Source organism: Protopterus annectens, chromosome 14.part0 (assembly GCF_019279795.1).
Source record: "Protopterus annectens isolate FY-2018-M chromosome 14.part0, PAN1.0, whole genome shotgun sequence".
NCBI classification, from domain to species: domain Eukaryota; kingdom Metazoa; phylum Chordata; order Ceratodontiformes; family Protopteridae; genus Protopterus; species Protopterus annectens.
In genome coordinates this window covers 1,116,747,461-1,116,770,185 of record NC_056748.1, presented here as the reverse complement: position 1 = coordinate 1,116,770,185, position 22,725 = coordinate 1,116,747,461, and the positions used below count along the sequence as shown (strand labels likewise).

General features: G+C 37.3%; 1 protein-coding gene across 1 annotated transcript in view; it reads right to left on the bottom strand.

The window, feature by feature from the left end:
* AIFM2 (apoptosis inducing factor mitochondria associated 2) overlaps positions 1-22,725 on the bottom strand; it is a 189,110-nt gene that overhangs the window by 37,824 nt on the left and 128,561 nt on the right. The window contains exons 4-5 of the mRNA XM_044055662.1: positions 17,483-17,602; positions 6,548-6,640 (exon numbers count right to left, since the gene is read on the bottom strand). Coding sequence (XP_043911597.1) covers positions 6,548-6,640; positions 17,483-17,602 — 213 coding nt within the window. The remainder of the gene's footprint in view (positions 1-6,547; positions 6,641-17,482; positions 17,603-22,725) is intronic.

The following is a 22,725-nucleotide window of genomic DNA, read 5'->3' as shown; positions in this document are numbered from 1 at the left end:
ACATGTTTGTAACTCATGCATAAAGATAAATTTTTTTTGGGGGGGGGAATATATAATATACTTTCCATGTCAGTATATCAGACAATCTTTTATATTTTATTAAAAAAAAAAAAACAACTTGCAGATATTTACATATAATCCAGCTTTTCAGCCTGACTGTCATAAGTAATAGAAACCATCCAATTACATAAACAAGTAATAGTTACAGGAATTCATCTACCTTATTATGGACTACATACATAGTTGACCCTAGAAGTCAAGCCCTTGTTAATTACCTGATCTTGAAAGATCATATTCATTTATCATAAAGGTTCCTTTATTTTTACCAAATCTTTTCAATTCTAGGATACTAATCTCTTCCATTAGCTCTTTTATAGTTGGTTGAGCATTGTTTTTTTCTATTTTCTAGTAATTGCCTTTTTTGCAGCTAACGGGACCAAGGTTAACAGAGTGTGTGTGTGTGTGTGTGTGTGTGTGTGTGTGTGTGCGTGTGTGTGTGTGTGTGTGTGTAGATGTAGATATATATATATATATATATATGTTTTTAATATCCTCCCAACTCAATAGCACAATGTCTGTGGTGATTTTAACCTCTTCTGCAACTAATCTCCTCAACAATTTCTCTATTTCCATCTTATAATCATTTAAAAGTTCACATTCCTAAAGGACATGTTCCCAAGAATATCTTTCACCCTTTTGATACCTCGAGTGCAGTCCAGTCATGTGAGGGAACATGTTTTTTTAATCTCGCTGGTATATAAAATTAACAGAAGGCAGTTACATGAAAATATCCTGCATCACCTGGATTTTGTCATATATTTAAGATCAGTTTCCACACTTCTCCAGACCTTTGTTGGTTCACTTCCCATTCCAATCCTTTGTAACCTGTTCAGAAATATTTGCTTCCTAGTTGTTAATTTGTATGTTGTGCTTAGGAGTTTATTTCTATTAGCTTGGTCTGAGCTAGCTTCTACAATGAGATTTATTAATTCAGGGATTCCAGTTTCCTGAATTTAGTTCTCTCACCCTTTCTGGGGGCTTTACTTTCAGTCCCTTGTAGCATAAATTGATTTCCCCTTTTAGGTTATATTTATGCTTGACCTTGATGCAGTTAAGGAACCTGCTCACATCTGTTCACTGTATTGCAGATTATTACACAAGCTCTGGCCAGAAGTCGTCTGCATTTTCTCTTTGTCAGTCTTGTTTTCCCCAAGTGTATCCTGTGGACATGGCTAAAAATTTGCATTTTGACAGTTTATCCTTCATCTGTTTCACTAGCTGGTAAATACAGCCATGTGCATCTATGTCCAGTGAGAGATTTCAGCTTTTATTACCATCAGGACATGCTTCTGTGTAAGATGGTTGCTTGTTTTTCCATTGAAAGCTTTGCTGCTATGTGACCAGTACTTTCTCCTGAGGCTAGCTATGCATGGCCTTGATCTGAGTATGCAATTACTGATGATGATTTCAAGTTTCCATCCTACAACTTGTAGGAAAGTACTCCTACCTGGTTATTACCCACCTGGATGTGCCTGGACCAGCTAATAATAAATACTGGAATCTTCCTGCTGCCTTTTAAATTCCACAACTTTGAAATTTACTATCCCACTGCATTCAGATGTTGTACTATTGCTTAATTCAAGATCTTGCTTAAAATCTCCTTATTTCATTTGGCTTTTAACAAATGTCGTTTGGCTAAATAATATTTTTCAGTATAGTTTACATGCTGTCAGTATTTGTTCTAATTGCTCTAATAGCTTTTTTTAATAGATTATAAATTTTGTTCACTAAGAACTCTAACATATTTCATTGTGAATGTTTTTTTTTTATTCATATGCTGTCATTGTTCAGTTGGCTAAGTAAACAAGCACTTGAATAAATTTGAAACTGAAGTGTGTGTATGTGTATATATATATATATATATATATATATATATATATATATATATATAATATACACACATATAATATACACACACACACACACACACACACACACACACACACACACACACACACACACACACGTATATATGAAAAGTTATTTAGAATATGCATTTACAAACTTTAATTCACAGGGGGAGGTGGTGCTTTTGTGAATAATGAAGTCACTGGTTGTAACTCCTTAAAGCCAGGGAGGAAAAAGAGCTACAAACTGTAGAGAAGCTCGGTTAAGGCTTTATAGTAGGCAAGCACTTGCAACTTATTTAGAAAGTGATACTTCTTTACTGAATGCAAAAGTTAAGTAGATTAGCACTTCGTCCTTAACAGGACTTTATCAGACTTAAACTCCAGTTTACATGCTTAACACATAGTTCACTTCAATTCACTTGAGCTAGGATCACGAATGCAAGCATAAACTGTTTGGCCAAGTTACAGTGGAACAGGTCTTATTGTACACATCTTGTCAACACTTCGTGGTTTGTTCCTGAGTTGGAGTTTCAGCCACCAACTTCATTGTTCACAAAGAACCATTTTTTTCCTGTGGTTTAATGTTTGCCCTTAAGGGTGGAAGATGTCTTACCAGATAAGGCTGGAAAACTATTGCACCTCATTGAAAAAAAAAAAGAATTTTTATATAGATCTAAGACATGCTTATCTATGATATATAATACACCACACACACACACACACACACTAACCTATAATCTATGAACCTATGGAATAGTAAAAACACTGAAGAGCAATATAAATGAAAAACATTTTGCAGGGGACAAGACCTCTGCACCCCCACACACCCTGCTAATTCTAAATAGCAACTAGAAGATCATTCTATAATAAAGATGGGCAAATCCTGACCCTGCTGTAGTGTGTGTCTCACAAAGGGCTGCCAGCAGGAAGGAAAACAGATGAAAACAGTGTTTGCTCTTAATCTCTTAATGAGCATTCGCTGATAGGGATTACACTCATATAATGAAGCTTGGTGTGTGTAAATGAGAATATGTATGTATCATACCTCTCAAATGACCACATTTTTGCAAAATGTCCAGGTTTTTGCCTCAAATTTTTGGTCTGTTCCTCACAAAATATGTGTTTTTCTGGCAAATCGGTAATGATTTAGGTCACTAAATAATGACACATGTTTGAGTTTCAGACTTTATATCCTTCAGAAAATGTGTGCTATCATAAAGCATATTATTCTTGTAACTTTCTACGTTCATAAGAACAATGCTTAAAATCTGTCCCTGTTTTTGGACCTTTGTTCCCCAATTATTTTAGGCTTTGTCCAGATTTCTTGCAATAAGAGGTTGAGAGGTATGCTATGTATACCCATATACTCACATTCTCTCTTTCTCACTCAGTCAAACACACAAACAAATCTGTGTGCATATATAATATTATATGAGAATGTGTACAGATTCATGACTTCATAACTCATAAATGTCAGCTGTTGACTTAACAGAAATCCAGTCTCTGTTACAACACAGATATGGATTTGTTTAAGTTGCAGGAGTACTTCAAGAGATGGCAAATTATTGTTATGACTTCTGTCATTGAGCACCGCAACCTTGATGTGGTCCAGACTGGGATACAAACCTTTTTGTTATGTTGGAATGTCCAGAAGGTCTGCTTTGCCTAAAAAAGTCAGTGTGGGTTAACAGCTTTTGGCCAGTTTGCAGAATATATGAAACAGAAGGATCAGTCCATATTTGTTGAAGCAAGCTGGGCTATTAACCATCTCATCCAATACTAATGCCTACAGTATCCCCACCGAATGGCACCAGTTACTTACTTAGCTGGCATTTTAGAGTATTGTATGACTATAGCCAGATGATGTACACAATTACAGTAAAAAGAGAACAATACACAAGTTTTGTATAGTAATAATAGAACGAGGGCTGAACTGGTAGCGAAAACTGAAAACAGCACGCTGGAGTATTTCAGGCTTAGAGGCCTCCAAATAGCTCAGATGTCGCACAACACACACTTCAAAGCTTGATTTGCCAGTAACAAAAAGAACTAAAAGTGGCTTAGGTGCCACAGAATACACACTTCTGAGTCAATACAATCAGTTACTATGAAATGATTGCTTCTAGGATGCTACACTCATGCTTCACAGACTCACAAACCTCAGGTGCCACAAAATGTTTCTTCTAGGACTTTCAGACTCTGTTCCTAGACACTTAGATGCAGCAAAACAGTTAGTCAATAATAGAGCCTAAGGGCAAAGAGAAATGTACACATCCGTAGTGTTGCTGATGACTATGAATTTGTCTGAGAACAGCAAGGAAGTATTCCATTGACAACAAAACTTAAGAAACTGACTCGCAAAATAAATAAAATAAATAAATCAAATAAATAATAAATTACAAACTAATATGAGCAACAAGGAGTCCCTGCAAGCAAACAGCAGTAGCGGCACACAGCTCAGAGCAGCACAGGTCCACGTTGTGCTCTTTAGCACTTGTACAAAAGAGGCGAGGGCACAATCCTGAACTTACTATTCTTCTCGTGGTAAGACCTGTAAATACTCCACCTAACCCCCCATGTGGTGTGTAAACAAAGCCACATATAGTGGTAGAATTACTCCACGTTCCCATGACACTGTGTCCACTGTATTACTGCCTAAAACAGAGATTTGTGCCCTGCATAATTCATTCTAGGAATAATTATTGACCCTAAATTCTTGTCCACAGCCACCTTTTTTAGAGCTACACATTCAGAAAGTTTGCAGTTCTCACAGCCTTGTTCCTGAAATATACATCATTTTAATTCAGTTTTAGAATCCCCCAGTCGCTTTTCCTGAATATTTATCCAAGTTAAGGTTCTCTAACAACTCCTACGTAAGCATTTTTTTAACCCTTGTTTTTGTATCACTTCTGAATGAGTTTCCTCTGCCACTAACGTTAACTGGAGTATGAGAAATAAGTAACAGTGGTCTGAGCACTGACCAGTTAGATACTCCGCCTGTCACCTTCTTCTAGCAGGTTCTTCTGCTTCCCTTTCACATGTTTCTTTATTGCCATCTTGGCTCCCTCTGTTAAGGCCACACCCAGTCTACTCAATGTACCAATCTCTCTCCTCAGATGCAGTTCACAAAAGCCACATCCCCAGCAGTATTATGTCACTATGCAAAGTTACACCATCATAATACAGCACAGAGTTAGACTAAAATGACTTCCCTTCGGTAAGGCTCTGTTGGTGCAGGACCATCAGACTGCAACCAATGAGAAATTCCTCTTCCCCTTTGCTTTCTGTACAGCTGGGATGACTTGCTGGCCTATGTTTACCTGAATTATCTCTGCTTTTCTCTCCAATTAAGAGTAGAACCTTTGCCACATGCCACTGACTGGGCATTGTTGTGTTATACAAGGATGCATGAAATTTTAACTGCTTCATTACACTAACTTAAATCATGTAACAAATCTAATCTCCATAGCTCATATCAGTGTGCATCTACAATAAGGTAATCCAGGATCAGGAGTATAGCAAACTTGCCCATTTCTTGTTTGTAAAATTATCATAATGTTTGCCATTACAGCACTGTATATATCTGACCATAACAGATAATGTTGTGATGTAACATTTAAAAACACTGTCACTTTGCCTGGTATTTTTTTATACCCAAAGCAGACTTCAAAGAATTTTTCCTGAGGTAGACAGCAAATGTTGTAGGTATGATGGGGCAGAGAGAGGTAACTGGGAACATATTTTCTGGGAGTGTAATGAGTTGGTAGACTTTAAAGATTCCCTGCAGACTTCTCTGTCAGAGATGCTGGGTAAGCAAGTTGGAGTGACTAGGGATTATTTTTTGAGCTATGATACAAATTTGGAATTGCCTAGACACAGTAAGGCCTTGCTGATTCTAATTATGATGGCTACCAAAACAGCAATTACTAGAAAATGGAAATTAAAATCTAAACCAACTTTACTAGAAGTAGTGAAGATAGTAACAGAGTTAAAACAGGAACTGGGATTTTTAGAAAGGGGTAGGAGCAAATTACATAGGAAAAAGTGGGAACTGCAGGGGAGGAACAAGGTTTAATAGCAGGCAAAATTTGAATGAGCTATGTAATGGTTGACTAACAATGACTGGACATGTTAAACGTGATGTACAATGTTTGCAGCTACAGCGGTGTCGCATCATTTGGAACGTATAATGCTTGCAACAGAGACTGTGTTGCTATGGTTTACTGTCATTTATATAAATGTAACATGCTCTATGTCATACATGATAATTTAATAAAAATGTTTCTTTTTTTTAAAAAAAAAGGCACCAATGTCAGCCTAAGAATAAGATGACACTTGTCAGCAGGCAGAATAGAAGATGTAAATTAAGCCACTGTCTGACATTGATTTAAGGCCCGCAGGTGTCCAGTTAAGGAGTCGCTACATTTACTTGGCGCATGCTACTCATTGTGGGACTGTGAAAGAAATGAATGCTGCGCAATAACAACAACAATTAAAAAATAATAATAATACTAATAAAAAAATATGTGAATGTTACAGAACTGACACTCTTTGGTACTTTTACTTCAGTTAAATTCCTCTCATCAACAAGAGACCAAAGTCAATAAGCTGAAGAAAAGATAAATTTGTCACCGTACCTCTTTATCTGGATAATCTGTCTTCACTTCTGCTGCCATTTCTACACCAGCAGAGCCACCGCCTACAACAATGACCTTCTCAGCCTTTTGAACCTTAAAATAAATAAATACATGAATGAGTAAATACAAACAGCTAACACCAAGAAAAAAAGTCTTCTGTTCCACTGGAATGTAGTTCTCCTTTATTGTAAAACGTTACAAATGAGCGCTTTCATCTGCTCAAGGCAGACTTCTTCAGATAAAAGAGTCACTTGTACACAATCTTTTTATATAAAATGAATACAAACAATAATTCAATTAAATACACTTAATTAGTTTACCTTAAAGGCATGTAGTACTGAAATCCAGTCCAAATGACCTGAATCAGACATGGCTCCAGTATTTTTCCCCTAACCAATTCTAAAATACTTGAATGTATAAATATTTTATTCTTAAAATAAAATATAAACCCAAATGTTGTACTATGTATTGTACATAGTTCTTGTTATTTTCCTTGACATTTTGAAAAATTTTGCCTCACTGTTACTTACACCACTTTAAACACTACCTGCCTTACCTTCCAGTATAGCCTTGATATTAGGTAGTACATAGTACAACATTTGGGTTTATATTTTATTTTAAGAATAAAATATTTATACATTCAAGTATTTTAGAATTGGTTAGGGGAAAAATACTGGAGCCATGTCTGATTCAGGTCATTTGGACTGGATTTCAGTACTATATGCCTTTAAGGTAAACTAATTAAGTGTATTTAATTGAATTATTGTTTGTATTCATTTTATATAAAAAGATTATGTACCAGTGACTCTTATCTGAAGAAGTCTGCCTTGAGCAGACGAAAGCGCTCATTTGTAACGTTTTACAATAAAGGAGAACTACATTCCAGTGGAACAGCAGACTTTTTTTCTAAATACATGAATGAACTAATGAATAAACAGAGTCATCAGTAACACGCTTTACTACTACAAATCCAGTTATATTTGTGCTTATTGACTAAGCACTATTACAAAGCAAAAAACATTAAACAAAAACAACATTTAGAATTATAAATAAAGATATGGATAGTCCTTGTATGCAAAGTCAAAAAGGTAGAATTGGAACTGTGCTGGAAACAGTTAAGTGATGGTGTCCCCTGAGATAAGGGGACCCAACGCTGTGAATGTCAAGGAGAACTTGGATGAAAAGCTTACTGGTTTTAGAACACTAAACATGTAAGAAGTGCAACATCCATGGCACTGGTATGAGTAAGTAGCTGGGTGGCAGGTTTCTACATCAGTTATAGAAAGTCTAGTTCCATGTCCAGTAGACCCAGGAGAGGGTCATTTCAGTAGTTCAGCCATGAAGAAACCAAAGGAAGCATAGCCAAGTCAAGTGATGTGAGTATTCCAAACATGATAACAAGAGGATTTGACAGCGTCAGAAACCTGGACCTTAAGGGTAACTATATAATAAAAATCACACCTAGATTATTGCACTTTGACATGAATACCAGTTTGTTGCTGGTGTTGGGTCTAGGCTCTTAAAACAGACAATGTAATTAGTGTCAGCAACAACATATTATACTTTTTAACCACTTCTCCCCTTTGACTAGCCACAGTTGTGTCTTTCTTTCTGTTGGAAGAAGAGATTAGCCCCTGTATTAACAGATGCCAGGTCAACTTTAGCTGGCATGAAACAGATGCATCCTGATTGCCTATTGCAAACCCCTGTTTGGGTCAAGCACGTATCCTCTTGTGACTTATACTTGTATCCTTCATTTTATTCATTTGTTAACCAGGTAAACCTAATTCTGACAGGTGTGTTTTAAAGAATTTACTTGCTGACCACAATATTGGGCAAATGGGCAGTGAAGGAATAAGACCAGAAGTAGATGAAGAAAGTCATTAACAGATAAAGCCTTAAATGTGACACTTACATTTTCAGCAAAATTCATTAAATAAAGTGAAAGTCCACCTGAGGAAATGTGCTTTTTCAGCTGAGATCTGCAGATAAAAGCTCCAAGTTATTATGGTAGGAATACAGTCTTGACATAACACTCATGTTGAACTCATGGCACAAGCTGAATCAAAGATAAGTAAGCCATCATACAGAATTCTTATCCTGCAATGTCTCTTCACAGGTTCATAGGGTATATATACTAGGCTAACAACCATCAGGGCCTTTATGAATCTAGCCATGCAATCCAAGTTAATTGTGTACCTATGTAGCAAAGGTGTTCATCAAGAGGCGGTATATTAGGAAGTTTCTAAAGCGTGTCTGTGTGTGTGTCTGTTAGTTTGGGCATAGTTGCTGTCTGCCTCTGTCAGAGACATGGGACACAAGACCTCGGGTGAATTTCCAATTTCCCATCCATTAGTCAAGGTTATGCTTAAACAGGGTTAGGGATGGACTCTGCTTCACATGGATGGGGAGCCTGTTCTACAGCATGGGGATCCTCTGAGACACATACCTGTCTCACCAACATCTTATTTATGTCTCGCAAGCAAATTTTAAATACTCTGATCTAGTGGAGCCGATGCAGTTCATTTTGCAGATGTCAAAAGGTCCATTAGCGCTGGATCTAAGAATATTTTGTTATGCCAGGAATAGACTGCCTCTGAGTAACCTGTAGGAGACAGAGTTTAGAGACAGGGCTTTAAAGTAATATGTATAAGACAATGTGTTTACACCCTGGATTCTCCTGGTAAGAAATCTTTGTGGGTGTTCCAACTGCTGCATATGTCAGGTTAGGTACATGTCGAAGGGGACATTATACTCAATGATGGGTCTGATAATGGCTGAATGAAGTGGCACTATGAATTCCTTGTTCCTGGATGCCATGTCCTTGCTTATAATTTTGGTGACATTGAATGATCATTAAGGTCAACTCTTAACTCTTAGGAGTGTCTTATCAATTGAGTAATTTGCCTGGGTGGCCATTTTCCCAAAAGGCACTACAATGCATTTTTTGCCATTGAGTTTTAATCTGCGACTTTGGCACTGGTCATTTGCCTGTAAGATGTTTGTGCCATTCTGTTGTTGTTCTTCTTTCGGCCTTTCCCGGTTAGGGGTCGCCACAGCGGAACTCCAGTCCATTAAAGATTGGCAGTAGATTTTTACGGTGTCGAGGTGCCAGCCCGACGCCCAGCCTTCAACAAAGGCACGCCTATTCACACATGTCTTTCAGACGCCATTCGACTGCGGGGAGGACATGCAGACTCTACACAGAAGACGTTCCAGGTGAGAATTGAACAGGATAACCTCTTGCTGTGAGGCGACAATGCTACCGCTGCACCACTGGGGAATCTATGATGGTTCCTAATTTGCTTCACTGAAATGCAGTACAGTTTTCTGCAGTTATTTGCAAACTTGGCCAGCCAAAGGCCCTTGATGTTGACCTTTACTCTGATAAGTTAATGCCAAATAGGAGCGGTCCTAGCAAGAAGCCCTGAGGTATTCTGGTGGTGACCAGTCTCTTACTGGAGATACAATTACCAATCCTGACTTCCTGGGTCCTGTTTATGAGCTGTGAATCTTTGTTCTAGCCAACAGCAGTAACAGAACACAACCAGGAAAGCAGACTTGGTTTATCTAGGGATACTAAATTTATACAGAGAAGGACCAGTTCATAGACAAGTACTAGCTGCCCTTATGAGCTATTTTAAGCCTAGCTAATTTCCCTTCCAAAGGTGAGAATCAAACCCTGTACCTTGTGCCTGTGAGGCAAACACCTTGACCATTATACCAACCCCTAACCCCAGTGAAATATACAAGATACACTAACTTAATTTGACTTAATTTGCTGGCTTATCAGTTTAGCTACAGGAATAGTTTGAAAACAGGATGAGGGATAAAATAGAGGAAATTAAATACGAGGGAATAGGCATAAACATGCAAAATCTTGAGGAATTATGTGGTAGCAGGAGGAGTCAAGTTTGTCTAGTGTGGAAGTGGAGGAGCTTGAATAGAGATGCAGCCTATACCCAGGCTTTGTGGGTTGGACAGACCTTGACTAGGCAGGCTGGGATAGTGGACAAGTACTAAGTGACACCACATGTTGAACACTAGTACAGGGAGGAGGACATAAAGGAAGGCAAAAGGACCTTACGGCAAATAAAAGAAGACACATCATTAAAGCTGCTAGAGGCCTTATGTAAGCCAGTTGTTAGTCCATAACACAAAATGTTTTCTAATGTTACATAATACTATGATTATAAAAAATAAAGTATCTGATAATGCTAAAAGAAGACTGCACTGTTGACTAACTACAGTACCACTGTGGGTAGATGGTAAAGAAAGATTTATGAGGTAGCATAACCTATTCAACTGAAGAGAGAAGACAGCGGTGGATTATGGGTATTATTGGTTGGGAACTAAAAGGTATGATGGATCTCTTTACATGGACTGCTAGGAAAAAAATGCACAACCCAGTTCTTAGATCCAGCGGTTGGGAGGCTGGCATAATGGATAAGGTGTTCACCTTACAAATAGAAGGAGCAGGGTTTAATTCTCACATGGGGAAATTGGCTAGGCTTAAAATGGCCCACAAGGGCAGTTAGCCTAGTACTAACCTATGAATCTATGAATCTATGAATATAACTATGAAATGTATAATCAAAATCAGAGGAATCCTTCAGTTGGAAGTTTTGAGTAGGTATGGAATCTGATATCTCCGGGGATTTCTGAAGGAATTTCCCTCTGAAAAAGCAAGTGAATTTAAAGTGAAATGGTGCTGTTGTGTAGGATGCCTGCTGAAATTCTAAGGACCATAACTGTCATCCTAATGGAATTACAGTTGTAAATGTGGAGGAGTGTAGGTTAAGGTTATTACATCTCTGAGCATTCTCTCTGTTCTGAGTTACAGCAATCACAGAGGCAGTACATCCAAGTACTAGTGTGTTGAGAGGTTGAAGGGGACCCTTGCAAAACTCTTTTACATACAAACATACGAATATTTCAAGCATGGGCATTAATGCCCTTCAATCTTGCCAATATAGCAAAACACTTGCTCCCATAATAAGTATCCAGGCAGTTCTTAAAAATAAACTATTACTTGCTTTAATGTAATTTGGTAGTCTGTTCCATGCATCAGCTACTCTGTCAGAGACCCAATTAGTACACTTCTCATTCCTATAGAATCGTTTACATAGGCTAATGATTCTCTAGTACTTTTTGTTAACCCCAAACATTCCCAGAGGTAGTTGTCACTGAATACCCTATATACCTGAATAAGATCTCCTCTTAGATATCTATGAGAGACACTGTTACAAGTTTAGATATTTTAGTCATTCATAATAACTTAAATTTTCACATCCATGGATACCCTTGGTATATTTCTGTTGTACTCTTTCCAATTTACTCATGCTTGTTTTCTTATAGGGTTTCCATATTCCATACTCAAGTTTGGGTCTAATGTAACCAACAAACAATTACTTCATTAGTTTTGATTTCCTAGACTTTATAAATCTTTTTATACAACCTATAGTTCTATAACTATCATTAACCAACTGGCTGATTATGATTAGAAAAACTCATAGCTGAATCTACCCATATACCCAGGGTCCTAAATGAGTATCGCTTTTTAATTTCTCCAAATCTTTTGGGTTTCTAATGCCATGATAGGAATGGACCCCATTCCTAAGTCAAAGTATGATTAAAGTTCGTGAAATTAGTATTGTTTTACTCTTCGATGTCAGCCAAAATGTACTTCGCAGCACCTGCAATGTGCCCAGTAATGACTCCTCCTGCAGTTCATATGGAGTTACATGTATTGGTAGCATATCTAAATATGCTCGTAGACTAAGTCCTGTTACTCCTACTACTATTGGAACTATTTGCATATCTTTCTTCTACATTGCTCTCGTTTCTGCTTGCAGATCCTGATATTTTATAACTTTGTGTCTCTCTGTATGCAGGACATTGTAGTCACTGGGTGTGGCGATTTCAATGATCAATGCTACTCTTGCCTTAGTTTCTTGGACTACTATATCCAGTTTTCTAGCATCTGTCTTTTGAACTGTTGGTAATGGATCATCCCATGTGATGCAAACGTCATCATTTTCTGTGATGCTTTGTGGCTCATGTTTCCAGTGTTTTCAGCCACTTCAATACCATAATGTTTGCACAATCCCCAGTGCAACATTCTCACTGCATTATTATGCCTTTCAGTCTACAGTTTGAATCACGGTATGCTGTATTAAATATTCACCTTTCAATTTATGCCTACCAAATCTCATATGCTTAGTTTTTGGTGTACTTATCAGCATATTTTTCTCCTGTGCCCAAATGGTCAATTTAGTCGAGTTCTTTTGCAGACATGCCTTATCTGTAACACATGCAATCAGTTTACCCAACTTCAGGTTGTCTGCATATAGACTGTAGAACACCTCAGATGAAAAAGTTAGGTCTGAAAGACACAATCTAAACAAGTAAGGGTCTAGGACAGAGCCCTGTGGGACACCCTGACTGTAATCAAGGATTTTGCCTGTCCAGTTGCTGTATGGTACTTACCATGTCTTATTTGTAAGCCATGCAGCTATCCATCTTGTCAAGAGTACATCAATACCTAGTTGTACTAATTTATTGATCAGTGTTATTTCAACATTTAACAGGGTCATACACATTAAATTTATACAAATTGCATCACGGCACAATTTTTCATTCATTGCTGTTATTATATTGTTATAGAACATCATGTTACAGGTGGTAATAGATCTGTTTTCAACATATGCATGCTGATATATGGTTTCAAATCCCAACCTATCCAGTTCTGACAATAACTTATCCAACATTACCTTCTCTATTATTATTATTTTTCCACAACATGAAAGTAGACTAAAGGGTTTGTCCTACTCCCCTTTCTCTTAAAAACAGGTTTAATAAGCTCATGTCTCCAATCTTGAGGAATCTCCCCATATTTATATGAACTAGTAAATAATAGATATAATGGTACTGTAAGTTCTTGCTGAAGTGTTCTCAGGTCATTGTTACTAATTCCTTCTCCTCCCTGTGCTTTGTTTGGATCCAGTTTGCACAGTTCTTTTTCAATATATTCTGATTCCAGTATCTGGAGTTACCTGGATGTCACTAGGACAACTTACCACCCCTTTTGTGGAGGCAAACTGTTTTGCATAAGATTTTGTAAATATATCTATAATCTGTTGTGTCAGAGAATACATTTTAGAATCTGCACACAGTTTATCAATGTGTGTGTCTTTACTTCTTCCACACGTTGTTGTTGTTGTCTTTCGACTTTTCCCGGTTAGGGGTCGCCACAGCAGAACTCCAGTCCTCTAATGATTGGTAGTAGATTTTCACGAACGCCGAGGTGCCAGCTCGACGTTCAACCTTCAACAAAGGCATGCCCATTTACGCATGTCTTTCGAACGCCCACCCAACCACGGGGAGGGCATGCAGACTCCACACAGAAGGCACTCCCCACACTCCAGCTGAGAATCGAACGGGAGAACCTCTTGCTGTGAGGCAACAACATTACCGCTGCACCACCACCTATAAAAAGGTTTTCCATTATGCTCAATATCTTTATATAAATTTTCTTCAAATTTTTCTTGATCTTGTCTAAGATAGAGCAAGAATTAGGTCTTAAAAAAGGGTATTTGGGATGTAGTATGAGATTAGTCTGGATTTGTACAGGGACATAACTAATGGGTTTTAAGATTGATTGTGTTTAAAAAGTGTAAATGAAGACAGTGATGTAAGTTCATGGGGGAGTTGGTTCCAATACTTTCCAACTGCATTTGAGAACAGAGCATCTCCTGCCATGTTATTAGATTTGCATGTTGATACAAGTAGTTTATTAGATGAGCGTAAAGTTGAAATGTTCTTATATTGGGTAATGAGACTAGCAAGTATTGGGGTATTAGTAGATTGGAAAAGGGTTTTGTGTGCAATGGTGAGTTGTTTAAAGCGAGTCTGATTCAGAAGCTCTAACCAGCCTAATTGTTTCAGATTATGGCAGTGATGGGTCCTAAAGGAGGAAGCAGTAGCATATCTGGCAATGCTATCGTAAGCGTTGGCTAGCTTAAGGTTATTTTTTAACAAGTTAGTATATATGGAAGAAGCATAAAGAAGTGTGGAGATAAGTTGGGAATAGGCAATAGTGGTTCTGGCTAGTGGAGAGAGAAAGGGTTTTATCCTATAGAGGGAGCCTAGTTTCCTGTTGACAGTTTTTATGGTATTGTTGATATGGGTTTCAAAGTTCAGGTTATCATTGGTTACCCCTAGAAGTTTAGTTGTTCGATCGGGAAATATGAGTGTAACATTATTGGATAAGACTGAAAAGTTCATTGGGAGTAATTTATGAGTAGGAGTGAAGAGGAGGAGTTTTTTTTTGGGGGGGGGGTTCAAGAGGAGGCAGCGTTGTAGAAACCAATTTTCTGTTTTATTGAACATTGTCTGAGTTAGAGTCTGTAGTTGGGATTGAGATTTAGCTGAGCAGATTATTGTCGAATCATCTGCGTATTGTATACAGTTAGTTAAAGGAATAGCTAGGTTGAGGTCATTGATAAATATTGAGAAAAAGAGGGGACCCAGTATAGAGCCCTGAGGAACACCTAGGGTAACTGGTAGATGGGATGAGAGGTTGTTGTCCCATAGCACTGCCTGCTGTCTATTATCAAGGTAGGACTGGAACCATTTTATAGTCTTTGTGTCCAGAGAGAAGGATTTTAGAATATTGAGAATTAAGTGGTGGTTGACCATGTCAAATGCTTTTGGAAGGTCAATGAAAAGTGCTGAAGAGAGAAGATTGTTATTACGGTTTTTATTGATGCTGTCAGTGAAGGATAGGAGTGCAGTTGTTGTACTGTGGAAAGGCCTGAAGCCATGTTGAGATTTGGCCAGTAAATTGTTCTGGAGTAGGTGGTCTAGTAACTGTCTGTGGATGCACTTTTCCATTATTTTAGCTAATGGGGAAAGTAGAGCTATGGGACAATAGTTAGAATATTCTCTGGAGTTTCCACTCTTGTGTAGAGGGATAATGTAGAAGATTTTCCAGATGATGGGAATAGTGCTTTCTTATATGGTTCTATTTATCAGCAATGATACAGGATAAGCTACGACTTTGGCTGCCTTTTGCCGGTATTCAGCAGGTAGCTGGTCAGCTGAGGGGGTAGTAGGTTTTAGTTTAATTAAGAGGTTACAGATTTAGAGTTGGGAGAGAGTTAGTAGTATTGGTTGGAAGGGCACAGCTATCGGCTGTTAGTTGATTAGCAAGTGTTTGGATGGTCTCAGTGAAGAAGGTATTAAAAGCATTAGCAGTTTGCTTTGAATTGTCGGAATTTGATCCTATAGGGGTGGTGTTGCAGATTGGTCTGGTTGAAGTAGTCTGTTTATGCTAGCCCAGAACTTTTGTGGATTATTTTGGTTGGTTTGTTGGAGGTGGAAGTAAAAGTTTTTTTTATCTTCAAGTATAGCTTTCTTAGTCTCATTTCTTTTTTGCCTGAATTGTTGTTGGTCTATGGGGTTTTTAGTTGTTCTCCATAGTGCCCAAACTTTATTTCTCTGTTGAATTTTCTGCCTAGTTTTCCTTGTAAGCCATGGGGCGGTTTTAGATTTAATTTTGATGAACACTTTGGTGCATGGTGGTTAAGGATTGTTAAGAATTTTGAGTTAAAGTAGTTTGTTGCTTCGTCAAGTGGGAGGTATTTTATAAGTGACCAATCATATTATTTTAGTTCAGCTTAGAAGTTATTGGGGTTAAAGTTTCTGTTGCTTCTTATTGTTTTATATATGGCTGGGTTGTGTGAGCTCGACCTTTGCCTGATTATGTAAGTGAGAGAATGGTCACTTACATCGTCGTGGGGGGGGTCCCTACATTATATAGTTATTGGTGATTATTTATTAGAATCCAGTCTAGGATGGATTCTTTGTTATTGGGTTTATTAATTCTGGCTGGGGAGTTAATTGTTTGTAAGAAGCATTAAGGTTAATATGGGAGGGTGGTGATTCAGTAGAGCAGTCCTTCCAGTCTGTATTAAAGTCTCCAAGAATTATTGTCTCTTGGGGAATTTTTGTGGAGAGTTCAGCAAGGATACCTTCCAGAATGGTGATGTTGTTACCAGGGGGCAAGTAGATACATATTATATTTAGGGATTTGCTGGGTTAAGTTGAAGTTTGGTGCTAATGATTTCTGCATTGTTTTCAGGAGAGGAACCAAGATCTAGTATAGATATTTGTAGCCCTTCTTTATAGAGGATAGCAATACCCCCTCCTTTTTTTACTTTGCGGTCATCCAGGTTTGGAATGTATTTCAAACTCTTGCCAACGGAGTCTGCTTTACACATTTTGTACTAAGGTAAAGATGAAAATCATCTGCACATCAATTATACTGATGATCTTTGTCTGTCAGAAGCTTTACTACTGGAATCACATCAATATAAAATAGTAAAGAACCAAGATCAAATCCTGAGAGACACCAGAAATAACAGAGTAGAAATAAAAGTATTTAGATGAACTGGTAAGGCAAAATGCTACTTGTTGACAATTTCAAAAGAGGTGGCAGACAAATGACTGCAGAACAGTACTCAGGGCTCCAGAGTACATCTGCAGATAGTTTAAAAGAATATCTGGTGTAAATAAGAAATATAGTAGTACCAGGAATGAATAATAATAATGCTGATATCACATATGTTTGTTCATAACTGGAAGGATAAGGGTGGGCAATGTGACTAGCTATGGATTAGACAACCCATGATGTTTTTTTTACTATTAATATTATTATTATTATTATTGTATATGTTTGCATATTCTAACCAGCAACTGGACTTCTCCATCAGTAGATCCATATCACTGTTGCAATTGGCTGCAACATTCCTGTTCTTTAACAAGGAAAACTGCGACCTTCAAACAGCTGTAAATCCTTTGGGTTGCTCTTGTCCAAGTATATGTGACTTAAAGATAACATCTGACAAATTTCAGTGCAGTTACAAGTCTTACCTCCTTTACCATATCCTCATAAGCCTGAATAGCTTCTTCCCGGGAAACTGTCTCATTAAACTTCCCAGGGAAAGGTCCTTGGCTCCCAGTTGCAATAATTAAATGAGTGTAATGTATATCCTGTGTTTAAAAAAAAGAGAGAAAAACATTTTAGTGAGACAGAACATTTCCCTTATAACTTAAAGGTTGCTTTAACAGTGTCCAGCCATATACAAAGGCAAAAAGTATAGCAACATCTGTATTGCCTAAATATTACAATAAAACTTATGGTGCACAATAGCGTTGACAAAAGATGTGCACATCTATACTGGTTCACGCATAAGAGATTTACATTAGGCGATCTGGTAATACACAGTTAAGCATGAATTCTGTAATGTAGCTGAAATACAAGAACATTTATTTGCTGGTTTGCATGTGTTCTTTTAAGGCCATTTCATGAAAACAGTTTTGTTTTTTCCTCTGGAAATATATGGAGAAGGATCTGGGAAAGTCTGCAAAATCATAAGTAATCATGCAGTAATTAAGTAATCCCAGAACACAAATACCTCCCCAGAATACAACTACCTCTCAGACCGCATCATCATGCCAGAGTAAAAGTAGTTTATCTGAATTGCAATTTTAATGCAGCAGCTCTTCGTTTCCTTTGAATAATTCATCTCACCGAAATACAGTCAAACTACTTATAATGCGACAAAATGACTTGCATTACTGATATGTCACAGAGCAGAATCTATGTCACTAATTCACCCACTTAGTTAAAACACGCTTGGCAAACCTCTTGCACCTAATTAAAATAACTAATTCCACCAACCCTTGGAGTAAGTTAAATTACTGTTGCTTGGCTGGAAGTTCACTCTCCAAGTTTCATCACCAAACGAGTAAGTGAATGTGCCTCCTATATGTGTAGATCACGGACACTGTTGGTTACTTTTATTTGAAATTGCATCCAAGTATTTTTGTTGATTGAGACTTTGAGGGATGTAACTGTAATGCTGGCATTCCATAACAGTACAAAACACCTAAAAATTAAGAGCAGGTCACTGTTATGGGATGCTAATACGTTTAGGGGCTTGTGTGGTGTTTCAGGGTCTCTGTGTACAGCACTGCACCAGGAAATAGTGATCCCGTTTCTGAAATAAAAGAAGAGTGCAGATGTTATAGTTTCCTCATGCCTGCACTGTTGTCTAATCTCAGAGTTTGTTACCAAAGTTGAACTTTGTATCCTTAATATAGCATATCCCCTTTCCCAGTCTTTGCATTTTAGTTGCATTTATTTAGTTTATTTAACAGACAGACAACTACTGGAAATCTATAAACCACATAAATGATTAGGGTGCAGCTTATATTCCAACTGTGTGGCCAGATTTTGGAAGTCCATCCTCATCCCTTTTAGACCATTCACTAACATTCATTCATTTACACCTTTACTAATCTAAACTCTCTTCAACTTTTAGCTCTGTTCCTTTACCACATCAAGTTAGCACCAACACTTTTCTTTATTTTCTACATGCCCTCACATTCTTTGTTAACTTCCTTATTTAATGCATCTCAATCGACTATTTCTAATTCCCCTATTGACCTGTACTGGCCTACAACTCTCTATTGCTGCTGTTTAATACATTCAACTCAATGTTTCTTCTCTTGTGTGACTCTGCAGAAGGAGACCTTTGCCTTCTGCCACCCATACTACCATTTATTTTACTTTTCAGTCATTCTGCGTTTATCTTACATCATTTTTTTTCATTCACATTGTTTATCTCAAATGCATTTATCTTGTATATTTTTATATATTTGTGTATATTTTTGTCTTGCATTTATCTTCTATATTTTCTATATATTTGATGTGTATATTTTTGTTTGCATTTAGCTTCTATATTTTCTATATATTTCTTTGATGTGTATATTTTTGTTCTGCATTTATCTTGTATAGTTTCTATATATTTGTTTGATGTGCATATTTTTGTTTTGCATTTATCTTGTATATTTTCTATATATTTGTTTGATGTGTATATTTTTGTTTTGCATTTATCTTATATATTTTCTATATATTTGTTTGATGTGTATATTTTTGTTTGCATTTATCTTCTATATTTTCTATATATTTCTTTGATGTGTATATTTTTGTTCTGCATTTATCTTGTATATTTTCTATATATTTGTTTGATGTGCATATTTTTGTTTTGCATTTATCTTGTATATTTTCTCTATATTTGTTTGTGTATATTTTTCTCTTATCGTTGTATATTTTATTTTGTGTGATATTGACTTACTGCTGTACTTTGTATTCTACAGAACTTTTTTTCCCCAAGCCTCCACTGGACATGGGTTCTTGGCATTTGTTTACCATGAAAGTCCAACTGTGCAACATATAAACTATACCTTTTTTACCAGCTTCATTTGTTCAGTTTTGTCTCTATTTTAAATGGTACAAATTTAGCATGTAGTTACTGCTGCTTTTAAAGTTTGTTTATGCACTGATGTCCTACATTTAATGCATTTCTTCTTTAAATTAAATAAATGGAAGAAGATGTATTTGGCTCTACCATGCCTGCTAACTCTTTGTCAGGTTAGCACAAATGAATATGAGGTGTTAATTAGTTGCTTTCTGTAGGCCAAGATAAGATTCCCTCACAACCTCCGTTTGCCTGCTGTGTGACCCTGACCAAGTCACTTACTAAATGGTACTCTCGGGCAACTGCAAATTGGGCCAGGCTCTTCAGTGGTCTCCTAAACTGCATGCCTGAAAACTATGAATGAAAAAATGAACATATGATCTTGGACCTATTCGTTCCTTTAAGCTGACAGCTGACCACAGCATGGCATGGTCATAGTGTAGGCAGTCATCAAGAGTGATTTCTGAAACAAAAACTTTATATGCTGTGTAAGTGCTCAGGGGAGAGTATGCAATGGATGCAAATGGGGCAGTGTATCACCTCCTAACCCCCTTGGGCATACCCTCAGTCAGGTTTTTGGTCTCCAATGGATATTCTTTGGTGAGGGAAACACCACATGCTATGGCGTTCTCTTCCATGTTCCCTCATTACAGGAAAGTGGCTCCTTCAGTACCGAGGCTACTGCCCAAATCTAGGTCAGGTAAGTATTAGACAGAGCGCTCTCTCCCTCTCTCCATGCTATGCAGCCAGCTAAATCAATGAATGATACATGTTTGTCACTGCTGCTTCAATGCTTGACTGACTTAAAGTGCAGGCAGCTAGGCCAAACTGTAAGTCCCTGAAGGGCTACTTTAGCTGTCTCACACGAGTTATCAAGTTTGCATGTTTATCTAGAGTTGATGTTTCTTGGTATGAGTTTGTTTCAACTTTTTTTGTTTTGAGTACTTATTTGACTAAACACTTTACAATAAAAAAGAACAAATTTAAAACAAATTATGTCACAAAAGTGAAAATGTTTCAAAGTTCATAGTTAAAGTGAGAAGCAGAATTAAAAAGAAGAAAGAATCTACAAGTGTCCATTTTAATAGTCATGGAATGAACATACAAAATGCTTAAATTATTCTAAAATTTCAATAAAAAGGGTAAAATGTTAAAAGAGCTACTAGCAATATATTAGAAACAACTATATTAGAAACAACCATATTATAATTTAATAAGGCAAAATTAAACAATTTAAATGTAGTAAATTACAACTTTTTAGAAATTGATAGACTGCATAAGTATAGTCAAGTACATAATGCAGAAGCAATCTCAAAACTTCACACAAGCAGAAACACAATAAAAAAAAACAGTCACATAAACAAAGTGCTGAAAAAGTAGTCCCCATATGAAAGTTATGCAAACCTCATTGCAAAGTGGAAATTAGCCTCAACTATGACCCAGGCAGCCTAGGTTCCATTAGTAGTCCAACAGCAAGAGCCTGCTATAATGGACAGGCAGTTTCCTATCATCTCTCTGTCCAGCCTGATAGACATGGGTGTCCTGAGGCAATGTAGCAATTGTCTCATGTATACCGACAACCACTTACTCCCGAAATAAACAAGTACTTTATGTGAGAGATGTAGTTGCACTATGAAACTGGGGATAAGACTCTCACATAAGAACAAATTGAATGCCAAACAGGTTGTCAGCATGCACACACCCTTCCCACACTAAATAAGGACATGACATACAGACCCACACATGTGGAGGCACTCACTAGTAACTTACCAAAAGATCAGAAGCCTCACAAACAGATAACACTTACACACACAAGACAATGCAAAGAACAACCAAAACACATAGTAACACACATCAGTGTCAACAAATAAGCACATAAGTCATAACACCACGAAATCTAATGTATTGGTCACGGGTAACTCCACTGTGAAACACACAGATTTTCCCCTCAACTGGCTGGATAAAGAGCGGGTTATAGTTAGCTGCCTGTTAGGTGCCAGGATCTGTCAAGTCACTCACCCACAAGCAGTGGTATGACCTCATCATAGTCCATATGGAGGTGAATTGACTGTAGTATATAAACAGATACATGACAGAGCTCTCAGATTGTGTGTTGCAGGCAGGTATAAGCCTAGCCTTAAGCAGTATTCTACTTTCTCCAAGGATGACAACCAAGAAATAAAACCAAGAAGCAGGTTAAAATGAAAAAAAAATCCTATTAGACTGCAGCACACCACAAATAGAAAACAACCACCAAAATCTGGGCTACCATAAATCAGCTACTAAAGACAGGTCAATCCATAACCCCAACAACTACTACTGCAAACAACATACACAGTATTACCAATCAACTTAATACTTATTTCACTAGCTCCATATTAACTCTGACCAAATCTAACAAATCACACCTCTAACCATTCCCAGAGCTACAAAAACCCATCCAATGCCTTCTCCATCCACCCTGTGCAAACCAGGACCATAAAGAAATTACTCAACAAACTTAGGTTATTAGCAATGACAGAAGTAGGTCTATCTTCTGAATACCTCAAGATAGCTGCTAATGCTATCTCCTATCCGGTCTCCATTTTGATCAGTCGCTCTATAACTGAACAGTATGTTCCCAAGATCTGTAAAATAGCTTATATCATACCACCTCATAGAGGAGGGACATGTACAGAACTTTCTAATTTTAGGCCAATAGCAAGATTATCTCCACTATCAAAAGTTTTAGAAAAATGCATCAATTCCCAAGTTCTGAACTATTTGCTATCAAATAACCTTCTAACTATTTCCGACCCTACCACAGTACCACTACAGCTCTCCTAACATTCACAAACACAATCAACCAAT